At 35.1% G+C, this 13,353-nt stretch overlaps 1 protein-coding gene across 1 annotated transcript in view; it reads right to left on the bottom strand.

Moving 5' to 3' along the window:
- Window positions 1-13,353, bottom strand: part of LOC111144565 (disintegrin and metalloproteinase domain-containing protein 18-like) — a 117,609-nt gene that overhangs the window by 60,766 nt on the left and 43,490 nt on the right. Inside the window, exons 9-11 of the mRNA XM_022498904.1 lie at window positions 13,077-13,243; window positions 12,263-12,344; window positions 7,928-8,067 (exon numbers count right to left, since the gene is read on the bottom strand). Of these exons, the coding sequence (XP_022354612.1) occupies window positions 7,928-8,067; window positions 12,263-12,344; window positions 13,077-13,243 (389 nt within the window). The remainder of the gene's footprint in view (window positions 1-7,927; window positions 8,068-12,262; window positions 12,345-13,076; window positions 13,244-13,353) is intronic.

The raw sequence follows: 13,353 nt of genomic DNA on the forward strand, positions 1-13,353 counted from the left end.
CAAGTGTCTTTGCCCCAGGCGGAGTTGCACCGCCCTTACCAGGGGCCGGGCTGAGTAATCCGCTCGGGTTTGCTTTCGGGAGCTTTTGTTCCCTGAGCGCTTTCCGTAGAGTTCCGGAGGGCGGGAATGAAGATGGCGGCCTCCCGGTCTCCGGCCCGGAGGAGCCGAGAGCCCGGGGCCCCACTCCTCAGTGCGCCCTCAGAGAACAGCGCCGATTTACTCCCGTCACCCTGCCTCCGGCCGCACTCGGAGCTGACCGAGCCTGCGACCGGTTCAAGGTAACCCCGAGCTTAGAGCTTACTCCTCGGCTCTGTCTCTGTAGCCGGCTTCCCCGTTCTAATACCTGTAAGCTCTGCGACACTCAGACACCCCTGATCCTTCTGTGACCCTGCGGGACCTGAGGCCACGCTGACCCTGCGTGGGCTTCACCCCGGTTAAGCCTCTGGAGCGATGTCCCTCAGCGGAACAGACATTTTAAAGTCCCGATTTTGTGCTCCGTTGCTCCGCCGCTTGCCGGGAGCCGGCCCCTCCCCCCGCGGTCTATCTTCCCGTCGCTTTGGATTCACTTCTCCGCCCGTCCTACCTTTCAGAAAGTGGTTGATTTTCTGTTTCTAGAGTTGCTGTTCTTCTTCTCTTCGATCTCCCGTTGGATTTGTAGGTGTTTGCAATCTTTAGATAAGCTATCTAGCTGATCTCCCGCTACGTGAAGTAGTCTCAGCCTGCTACTTCTCCACCATCTTGACTCCTCTCCTGAGGTGATATTTTATTGTGGTTTTTATTTGCATTATCCTGGTGATTAATGAAGTTGAGCATATTTCATGAGTCAGCTGGCCATTTGTATGTCTTCTTTGGAGAAATGTCTATTTGGGTGCTCTGTCAATTTTTAATGGAATTATTTGTGTTCTTAGTGTTGTGTAAGTTCTTTATATATTCTGGATATTACCCCTTTATTAGGTATATCACTTGCAAATACCATCTCATTCAGTAGGTTGCCTTTTCGTTTTATTGTTTTCCTTCACTGCGCAAAAGCTTTTTTTAGTTTGATGTAGTCCCATTTCTTTATTTTTGCTTTTATTGTCCTTTAATGACCAGACATATCCAAAAAATATTGCTCAGACCAATGTTCAAAGTTTACTCCTACGTTTTCCTCTGAGAGTTTTATAACTTCCATTCTTACAATTAAGTCTTTAAATACATTGACTTTATTTTTGTAGATGATATAAGAAATTCAAGTTTCATTGTTTTGCATGTAGTTGTCCAGTCTTCCCAACATCATTTATTGAAGAGACTCTTTCCTCACTGTATTTTTTGCCTACTTTGTTGAAGGCTAATTGACCATTTAAGTGTGAACTCTATTCCACTGATCAATGTGTTCATTTTTGTGCTAACTCTTGCTTTGGTTTGGTTTGGTTTGAGGGGCAAGGATTTTCATCAAGATTTATTCATAAAGGTTTAACACTGGAAACAACTCCAATGTCCATCAAATAAACAGTAAATATACAAATTGTGGGTTTTTTTTTTCCCCCACACAATAGAATACTAGCCAGCGGGGCACCTGGGTGGCTCAGTAGGGGTTAAAACCTCTGCCTTCAGCTCAGGTCATGATGCTGGGGTTTAGGGATCCAGCCCCATCAGGCTCTCTGCTCAGCGGGGGGCCTGCTTCCTCCTCTCTCTCTGCCTGCCTCTCTGCCTACTTGTGATCTCTGTCTGTCAAATAAATAAATAAATAATCTTAAAAAAAAAAAAAAAAAGAATACTAGCCAGCAATAAAAAAGAATGAATTTCTGATGCACATACAATAACATTCTGTTGAGCAAAGGAAGTTAGATGTGAACATTGCCTATTGTGTATACGAATTCCTGGAAAAGATGAGACTAATCTAATGTGACAGAAATTGGTGAAATAGTTGCCTTGGGGGGAGGGTTGACTTGAAAAATACACCAAGAATTTCAGAGGTGTTGGGAGGTATTCTTATCCTGTTTGGGATGGTATTTGTGAAGATGTGTATGTTGTCAGAAGGCATCAAAATGTTCAGGTAAAATATGAGCATTTATTTTTATGTAAATCAAAACTCAATAAAAAATAATCCCAAAGAAAATGCACCAGGTGTCCTAATTACCAACATTGCACTGTTTTGATTACTATGGCTTTGTGGTAGAGTTTGAAATCAGAGACTATGATACAGTTTTATTTGTTCTCAAGATTGCTTTGACTGTTTAGGGTCTTTTGTGGTTCTATATATATTTAGGATTATTTGTTCTAGCTCTGTGAAAAATGTCATGGATATTTTGATAGGGATTGCACTGAATCTGTAAATGCAGTTGTATGGATGTTTTAACAATTTTAATTTTCTCAATCAATGAGCATGGAATATCTTTCCTTTTTTTGTGTGTTGTCTTTAATTTCTTTCATCAAGGTCTCTCTTCTTGAAAGTCTAGCTAAAGACTTATTGATTTTATCATTTCAAGAAATCTGCTTTAAGTTCCTCTTTTCTAATTTTAAGTGTGTATTTCATTTATTTCCACTTATCTTTATTATTTATTTTCTTCTACTAAATTTAAATTGATTGATTTGCAATTGACTTCTAGTTTCATACTGTTGTAGTTGGAAAAGATGCTTGATAGAATTTAAATCTTAAATGTATTTATTCTTGTTTTGTGAACTACTGTGATCTATCCTGGAGAATATTCCATGTATACTTGAAAAGAATGTGCACTCTGCCAATTTTAGATGGAAAGCTCTGTATATATCTATTAAATTAATCTGGATAATGTGTCATTTAAGGTCAATGTTTCTTTATTGATTTTCTGTCTGGATGATCTATCCATTGATATAGGTGGGGCATTAAAATTTCTTCTTATTATTTTATTACTGTCAATATCTCCCTTTGTGTCTGCTAATACATACTTCATGTATTTATGTACCCCTGTTTTTTTTTTAAGATTTTATTTATTATTTATTTGACAGACAGAGATCACAAGTAGGCAGAGAGTCAGGCAGAGAGAGAGGGGAAAGCAGGCTTCCTGCCAAGCAGAGAGGTCGATGCGGGGCTCAATCCCAGGATCTTGGGATCATGACCTGAGCCAAAGGCAGAGGCTTTAACTCACTGAGCCACCCAGGTGCCCCTAGGTGCCCCTATGTTAAGTGTATAGATATTTACAAGTGTTAAATCATCTTGTTGAAGTGATTCCTTTATCATCATGCAATGACCTTTTTCTTCTCTTATTTCAGCCTCTGTTTTAAAGTCTATTTTGTCTGATAGAAGTATTGCTACCTCAACTTTTTTTTTCATTTCCATCTGCATGGGATATCTTTTGTCCATCCCTTCACTTTCATTCTGTGTGTCTTTAGATATGACATGATTCTATTGTAGGTAGCACACATACTCTTGTTTTTGTCCACTTAAACACCGTATGTCTTTTGACTGGGGAATTCAGTCAATTTGTATATTTAAATTATTGATAAGATATGTACCTACTGCCGTCTTATTGTTTTCTTATTGTTTTTGTGGTTCTGTTTCCTTCTTCTCTTGGTGTATTCTGTTGGTATTTGGCGACCTCCCTTAGTGTTATGTTTAAGTTCCTTTCTCTTTATTTTTTGTGTAACTATTGGTATTTGTTTTGTGTTTACCATGTAATATGTAATATGTAATTTCATATGTAAATTCTATGTATATTGCAGTCTATTTCAAGTTGATGGTTGCTTAAGTGCGTTCCAAAAGTGCTACATTTATACTTCCCCTATGTTTTGTTTTTAATATCATATTTGACATCTTATTTTGTATATGCCTTGACTATTATAGGTAGATGATTGTCTACTTTTGTCTTTCAGCTGTCCACTAGTTACATAGGTGGTTGACCTGCTGCCTTTACTATATGTTTACCTTTACCAGTGAGATCAATTTCATTCATAATTTTCTTATTTCTAATTATGGTCTCTTCTATTCCATTGATAGAACTCCCTTAACATTTCTTGTGTGACCTGTTTGGTTTTGATGAACTCCTTGAGCTTTGCTTGTCTGAGAAACTCCTCAACTCTTCTTAAATTCTGAGTGACAATCTTGATGGGTACCATTTTTTTTTTTAATTGTAAGTATTCCTTTCATCAATTTGAATATATCATGCTACTCCGTTCTGGCCTACAAAGTTTTTGCTGAAAAACAGCTGATAATCCTATGGGGATTCACTTATACATAACTAGTTCTTTTTTTCTTGCTGTTTTTAAGATTCTCTGTTGATCTTTAAATGTTGACACTTTGATTATAATGTGTCTTTGCTCTCTTTGGGTCCATCTTATTTCAGACACTGCTTCCTAAGAACTTGGATCTCCTTCATCAGATTAGGTAAGCTTTCAGACATTATTTCTTTAGATGGGTTTTCTGATCTTTCCTCTTTCTTTTCTCCTTCTGGAGAACCTATGATATGAATGCCAGTATGCCTGATGTCACCCAAGAAGTCCCTTAAAATATCCTCGATTTTTTTAATTCTTTTTTTTCTTTTTGCTTCTCTGGGTGCTTTTCATTATCCAGTCTTCCAGACTGCTTATCCAGTCTTCTGCATCATCTAATCTGCTGTTGATTACCTCTAGTGTGTTTTTTTATTTCATTATCATATTCTTCAGTTTGATGGGTTCTTTTTTTATATTTTCTATGTCTTTGTTGAAGTTCTCACTGTGATCAGTTTTCTTATGGTTTGGTGACCAACTTTATCACCATTACTTTGAACTTTACCTCCATTTCGTTCTTTTTCTCAGGTTTTATCTTGTTCTTTCATTTGCAACATCTGGTGCCTATTTTGCTTCCTTCTGTTTGTTTCTATGTACTGGGTAGTTATGTCTTGCAGGAGTGGCTTTAAGCAGAAGGTGGTCCTGTAGAGCCCAGTAATGCAAACCCACCTGGACACCAAAGCCACATGCCCCAGGCCTGCCCCCTGTATAGGCTGTGTGCATTCTCCTATTCTGGCTATGCTGTGACTGATACAGACTTTCTGGTGAGTGGGACTGTCTCTCAAGGCACCTGTGAGTTGCAGCTGCTACTGCTCCAGGCACACCAGCGAACAGGGCTGGCCCTTGGCCCACCTGAGAGTCCTGGCCATGACTCCTACAGACCAGTATGTGGGGCCCTTGGGAGGGGCTCTAGTGCTGGCTGATGGCACCCACTTGATATGGCAGGATTGGGCTCTTGTATTGATGGGGCTCTTGTATTGGCCAAGTGTGCGTACCAAGAGTGGCAGGATGAAGAATCACTGTATTGTACATTTGCAAGTTGCTAAGAGATTAGATCTTAAAAGTTCTTATCACAAGAAAAAAAATCACATATGTTATTCTTCATGGTGACAAATGTCAACTAGTTTTCCATCCCTTTGACTCTTTCCTCTCTTTCTGGGATCCCTATAACGTGAATATTGGTTTGCTTAATTTGTCCAGTAAGCCCCTTATTTATCTTCATTTTTATTATTCTCTTTTTCTTTTTGCTGCTCTGCTTGTGAGTTCCACTACCCTGTTCTTGAGTTCACTGATCTTTTCTTGTTCTTCATCTAGTCTACTGTTGGATCCCTCTATTAAATTTTCAGAACTGTCATTGTCTTCTTCAGTTCTATGACTTTTTTGGGTGCTTTCTTATATTTTATAACTCTTTGTTGATATTCTCACCTTGGTCTTTTCTTCTCCTCTTGAGCTTGGTGAGCATCTTTATCACCATGACTTCACATTCATTAGGTAGATTACTTCACCTCTGTAGCATTGAGGTCCTTTCCGGACATTTTCCCACCTTCTTTTGCTTAGAACATATTCCTTTGTCTTTTCATTCTGTTTTATTCTCTGTCCATTGCTAGGTATTAGATTAAACACCCATCTCTTCCAGTTTTGAAGGGGTGCCCTTGCCTTGAACCTTGCACTTCAACCTTGTCCTAACTCTTGGTTGTCTCAGACTCTTTTATTTTATTGTCCAAACAGCATATTTTAGTTTTTAGCTCCAACTGGTGAAGGATGTACCAAGGCCTTTCGTTGCCTCAAAAGGAGGACCTAAATCAGCACATAAGTTTAGGGTTATTGGAAGACAGACCCTCAAGCAACAGATTTTTAAAGTATGAAAATGTATACAAGTGCTATGGGACCACAAACATACATCCTGATGGCCAACATAACCAGGAGATATAGAGGTGTCCACTGTGCAGCATTTTCAAAAATAGGGGCACCAGGTGATTATAAAAGTTCCTTTCCCTGACATCCCAGAGATCTGTTGTGAGGCATACTGAGGGCACAAAATGACATAAGACTTCATTTCCAGAGTCCACCCTAGTTGGACTCAAGAGGTGTCCCAAACCAGAAGCTTGACTCTCATGTAGAAGCTCCAGGATGATCAAATGGGCCATTTCACAGAAAGTCTGGGGTTGTGTTTCAGTCTGTTGTCTGTGCAGTACCAGGAACACAGTAGCTGGCCATGAACTGTCTCTCCATTTGTTACAAATCTTTCTGGCCACAGAGCTAGGTGATCGAGGGTTGCCTTTTGGGTAGCAGCCATAAAAAGTGTTATGTCAGACAACTTTAAAAGCTCCTCTGTGGAAGAGATCGACATTCTAGAGTACAACAGATGGAGAGAACCAAATGAACCCTGCTATCTTAAAGGTTGGGGTGTCCAACCTTTATTCCTCAGGGAGAAACTCCTGATTTCAGGTCCCTCCCAGTCGTGGGTTGGCATGGGAGGGGTGGCAATTACAGAAAGATGTAAGATTGTGTCTTAGCCTCTCCTTCCCACTCTAATATGGGCTTTTTCTCATTTGCCCAATATGTAGGAGTCCTCAGCTAATTTTTGTATTTTTTAGAGGAAAATGTTCCATACATAACTATGGATTTGTTGTGTCTGTGGGAGGACATGCATTCAGATTCTTCCTATGATGCCTTCTTGATCCAGAACCTCTACAATAAATAATTCTTGACATCTCCTTTTTGCTCAGTCATAAGAAACTGCTATTGATTATTGTAAAATTTTTCATTTCCCAAACATCACTATACTCTCTGTATATTTATTTTTTTATTTTATTTATTTTACAAAAATTTTATAATTTTTATTATCCATACTGAAAGAACCAATTAAAAATATATTTCATTACAGTTATTATAAAATCCCAATTCCCACATCATGAATGCCATGAGCAGGCTCTTTCCTACATTCCTATATCATATCCTGGACTTCTCCCTCTGACTGATTCTTTAGCCTCACTCTGTGTTACTTCTTTTTCTTATGTCTAAAAATATTCTTCCTTATAGTCCCAACTAGTAATATTTTTTTCAATTTTATTCTCCCTGCAACCTCCTTATTTTAGTCTGTTAAGGTTTTCAAGCTTGTTATCCAAATATTGCTTCACTTGGTTTGACTGAAAAGTTTTCAATGAGCTCTTTAATAACCAGATTCATTCATTCCCTTTCAGATCCCAACATAATTATTTCCATAATTATTCCTAGACCACTTTATCAGAATTTTTTTCTCCCCATATTTTCCCTATTCATTTTCCTCTTAGCAGCTATCATTAACTGTTTAGATTTTGTTTGTTCTTATGTCTTATGTTTATATGTTCATATGTTCTTATGCCCACTTTTTAATTTTCTGTCCCTGATGGACAAATATATATAGGACTTATCTATCTTGTTAATCACTTGTAAATCAAACACAATAATCAGGACACAGTAGATACTCATTAAAAATTTGGGGGTAAATGAATAAATTTTACATTATTACATTACACAGAATACAGAATGATTGAGCACATTTTCTACAATATAAAATACTTCCTTCACTAAACATTAAATAAGTGCATGTTTATTTAATAAACATATTCTTAATCAGGTTATACTGAAAGATATTTTACATTAAAAATACTATAAACATTTCCCATATGAAGATATAGATTTGACAAAAATAAAACCTTACATTGCTTTGCTGTTCATTATGCATGTAGTTCCTGGGCAGTAACAAGTGAAGATGTCATTATTATATGTTAATCCCAGACTAACTCCAAGCAACTGTGTCATAACAACTGAAAATGCCTCTAAAGTTATCGTCTGTGGATACTAAAAGAAAAAAAAATCAGAATTTTTATCTAAGTTGTTTCATTACCTATTTTATCTTTTCAAGTAAATGCAAATACAAATTAAAAAAAGAACCAGTATACCGAAATTATTTGCTTAAAAATATGGAAAAATAGGTAAATTTTGTTATTATCTTTGAGTAATAGCATTTTTAGTCCAAATAGCATTGAGAAATAATAATTACAATTAATGCAATCTCATGATTTTATGACATTATTGATATAAATCTTATTTTTATTTTTAAAATTTATTTTTCATTTATTTTTATTATTTATTTGTTTGTTCACTTATTTATTTAAGAGACAACCAATGTGGGGCTTGATCTCATGACCTGAAATCATGACCTGAGCCAAAATCAAGAGTTGGACACTTAATTGACTGAGCTATCCAGGTTCCCCTAATTTCTTTTTAAATTGAGAAAATAAGCATTGCTTCAGTAACTATATTACTTTCCAAATGAACCCTCAGAAAAAACACAGAGATTCTTAAAGGCTGACTCAGCAATCAGTTCTCACTTCAGAAATAGTTTTTGGGAAGAAAATCAAATTAACTTTTTTCTAAAGGCAGAATTATCAGAACATCTGGCAAGTAGCATTTCTTTCGTCTTAAAAACTAAAACTTGAGAATTAGTGATATTGGTAACACAGAAACCTCTGGTAATCAATGATCTTTGCATTATTTCCATAGATAATGCCTTTTAAGGAATGTCACAGAATAATAATACAGTAAAATATACAGTATAATAAAGGATAAACAGTATTTAACCTTTTCTTCAAGTGGCTTCTTTCACTAACAAATATTAGATTCCTCTATATCTTCTAGTGGGTTAATGACACACTTCTTAAATCACTGAAAAATATTTCTTTATATGTATTTATTCCAGTGTGTTTATCCATTGACTTATTAAAAGACATCTTGTTTCCTTCCAATTTTTGGTAGTTATGAATAAAGCTGCTATAAATATTCATGTACATGATTTTGTGTGGATATGTTTTCAACTCATTTGAGTGACTGCCAAGAGGACAAGTGGTGGATCATACTATAAGAGTAAGAAACTGCCAAACGGTCTTCTACAGTGGCTGTACCATTTAGCATTCCCATCTTCATGAATGAGCGTTTCTGTTGCTCTACATCCTCACAGCATTTTGTTTTACCAGTGTTTTGCACTTCCAGCACAAAGCTGAGAAGGACTGGTAAGTTACATTATTGTCTTGTTTCTTATCTCACTGGAAAAGCATTTATTTTCTCACCATTGAGGTGTTAACTGTAGGTTTTTTCTAGATGTTCTTTATTATGTTAAGGAAGTTCCCTTCTAGACCTCCTTTGCGAAATTTCATCACAAATGATGTTGGATTTGTCAAATTCTTTTTCTGCATCTATTGATATGATCAAAGAATTTTTCTAATATAGCTTATTGATAAACTTGGTTACATTCACTAGATTTTCAAATGATGAACCAGCCTTATATATCTGAATAAATTCTGGTTATATATATCAACAAGGAGATTTAAACTATTATAAAAAATTTCTAGAGATGAAAAGGACAATAAATGAACTCAAAAATTTAAGGGAGTTATTTAAAATCAAATTTGATCAGGCAGAAGAAAGAATCAGACCTGAAGACTGATCATTTGAAATCATCCAGTGAGAGAAATAAAAAGAAAAAAATGAAGGATGTAAAAAGAACCTACTGACGTCAGAAAGCAGACCAATGTATGCATTATTCCTATAATGAGTTTCAGACAGAGAAGAAAGAAAGAAATGGACAGACAGGAAGTTTATTTGGAGAAATAATGACCACAAACTTCAGAAATCTGAGTTAACATACAAAAGAAGCTCAACAAATTCCAACCAGGATAAATCCAGAGAGACTCACAAAGATTCCCATTAGCCAAAGACAAGGAGACAATCCTGAAAGCAGCAAGACAGAAGTGATGTCACATATAAGGGAGCTCTCAAAGATTATCAGTAGATTTCTCAGGAGAAACACTATAGGCCAGAAGGGGTTGGGATGAATACTTTTCAAGTGCTGAAAGGAACTGTCAACCAAAATTATTGTATCAGGTAAAACTGCATTTCAAAATATAATGCAGATATGAACACTTTTTCATAAAAATAAAAGCTGAGATAATGAACAAAAGTTAATTACCACTCTATCTGATCTATAAGAAACATTAAATGGAGACTGTTATGTTGAAAATAAAGAATGCTAGACAGCAACTTAAAGCCAAAAAAGAAATAATAAAGTTCTCTAATACAGGTAAATACATGGAAAAATATAGTAACATGCATTATTGTAATTTTGGTGGATAAATTCACTTTTAAATATTGTATAGAATTGGAAGGACAAATACCAAAACAAAACAAAACAAATCCTATAATCTATGGAGTAACATAAAGTGTGGAGTAGAATTGTGAGTAGTGCTTTTGTATGCAATTAAAGTTAAGCTATTAATAGAAATTGAGAAAAAATAATCCCCAAATTAATATGGAATCTCAAGGGACCCTAAATAACCATGCTAATTTCAAAAAAGAATAGAGTTTAAGGATACACATTTCCTGATTTTAAACATATTATAAAGCAAAGTAACCAAAACAGTATGGTACTGGCATAAAGACAAACATATATATCACTGAAATAGATTAGATGGCCTAGATATAAACCCTTGCATATATGGTTAAATGATCTATAAAAGGGTGCCAAGATGACATAATGCAGAAAGGACAGTCTCTTCAACAAGTATACTCAATGGAGAAAATATAGCTTTTTCAATAAATGGTGATGGGAACACTGGCTATGTACATACAGAATAAAGTTAGACCTCCATCACCATATACAAAAATTAATTCAAAATAGCCTAAAAATCTAAATGTAAGACCCCAAACTATAAAACTCCTAAGAGAAACATGGCGGGGGGGGAGTCTTCATGACATTAGGTTTGACAATGATTTCTTAGATATTATGCCAAGAGCACAGGCAACAAAAGCAAAAATGGACAAATGGGACTACATCAAACATAAAACTTCTGTGCTTCAAAGGACATAATTAACAGCATAAAGGCAACTTAAAAATGAGGGAAAAAATTTGCACATCAAATACCCGATACCATATTAAAATCCAAAATATAAAGAGCTCCTATAATCCAAGAATAAAAAAAATCAAATTCATATAAACCAATTTAAAAATGGGCTAAAGACTTGAAAAGACATTTTTCCAGAGAGGATATACAAAAGTCTAAAAAGTATATGAAAAGATAATCATAGAAATGCAAATCAAAACCACATTAAGATATCACCACATGCCCAAAAGAATGGCTACCATTTAAAAAAAAAGAAAAGCAACCACAGAAAATAATAGGTGTTGGTGAGAATATGATGACTATAATGTAAACTGTTGGTGAAATTATACAATTGCATAACCCCTCTAAAAATCAGTATGATAGTTCAAAATATTAAAGATAGGATTACCATATGATCTAGCAAACCCACTTTTTCATTTTTATCCAAAATAACTAAAATCAGTATCATAAAGAGATATCTGCACTTCCACAGTCATTGCAGCATTATTGATGATAGCCAAGGCATTGAAAACACTTAAGTGTTTATTGACAGAAGAATGGAAAAATAAAATGTCACCGACATACACACACACAGAATGGAATGTTATTCAGCCATAAAAAGAATGAAATCCTGCTATTTGTAATGACACAGATGAACTTAGATGGTACTATACAAGAGAAATAAGCCAGACATATGAAGTCAAATACTGTATGATCATCATTATATGTGGAATCCAAAAATGTCAAACTCACAGAAACAGACAGTAGAATGGTGGATGTCAGGGTTTGGAAAATGGGGCTATGTTGGTGAAAAGGTACAAAACTACAGATATGCAAGATGAAGAGTTCTGGAGACCTATTACACACAACAATGGAACATACTTAACACTACTATAAGGTGGTAAATTCCATGTTCTGTGTATTTTACCATACACACACATATACACAAACTTTCAAAAATTGTAATATTTTAGTTTAAAAATCCAAATAAAAATTATTTTATAAAAATATGTCACAACGGCATGGTAAATATACTATATGTACTTTGGCTCCTTGAAGTGGATATTAACTTTCAAAATGTGATATAATTACTGAATAGATGGGAATAAAATGCATACCAGAGCAATTCCTGCAGCAAACTTTGGATTGCATGCCATTCCATGATATGTTGCTCCTACATAATTAGGATGATCCCTATAACTAAACAACAAAATTTTTCTTGTAAATAAATACATATTAAATTATTAATAACTTAATGACCTTTTAAGAATTGGATCCCTCAGTAAAGAAAGGTGTTTTTTGAAACTTGAATATAGCATTTCAGTCCTGTTAATATTGCTCCTGACCTTAAATACCTCAGGAAACACTAATAGATGTATAAATATATTCCATATTGCTTAAGACCTTCAGGATTATGTTTTTATTCTTTCCATTTAATCAAATTAGTCAAGCAAAAAGAAAACTTTTGAAAGATACAATGCATATAGTTATATAGCTACACATTGGGTCAGTATATAAATACCAGAAGGTAACCATATTACTATATAAATGTTTTGCATTGTAACTATCTTTATATGCAATTACTGCATTCTGTTAACTAATTTATATTTTATTTAGTGTTAAAACAATGGTTTCCATTATTTACCTCTGAGAAAATCTTTAAAATCCTTGAGGCCCCATATTTCTCCCAAGGCTTTCAAAATTTTCAAGTTTACTACATTTCCATGGATAAACAGTCTACTCTGAGAATAATAGCCTGTCATGATTTAGTGTCTTATGTTGTTATCAGATTTTTATACTTTGCATTTTGCTAACAGTATACATACAATTTTTGAGGTTTCTTGTCATCATATATAACACATTTTACATATAATTTTGAGAGCTAACACATATCATTTGATAAGCCCTATATGAATGTAAAAGTGCACTGACATTAATAAGTATGCCATATCATGAGATCTTTGAAACAAAAATCGTTCTTTCCATGACACAAATCTTTGTAGTACTTCCTCAGCATTCCCCTTAGTTGAAATCTTATTTTGATCAGACCAGAGCTCCAAAGAAGTTAGCTTGACAGTCACCTTAAGCTGGGAAAACATCTAAAAATAGAAGATACACCACATACAGGTTAGGTCTTCATAAGAATTATATTACTTCTCTATACATAATGCTAATATATTCAATTTACTCATTTTTGTAGATGGAATCC

Source organism: Enhydra lutris, unplaced genomic scaffold (genome assembly GCF_002288905.1).
Source record: "Enhydra lutris kenyoni isolate GAN:26980312 unplaced genomic scaffold, ASM228890v2 scaffoldscaffold11, whole genome shotgun sequence".
Taxonomy (NCBI): Eukaryota; Metazoa; Chordata; class Mammalia; order Carnivora; family Mustelidae; genus Enhydra; species Enhydra lutris.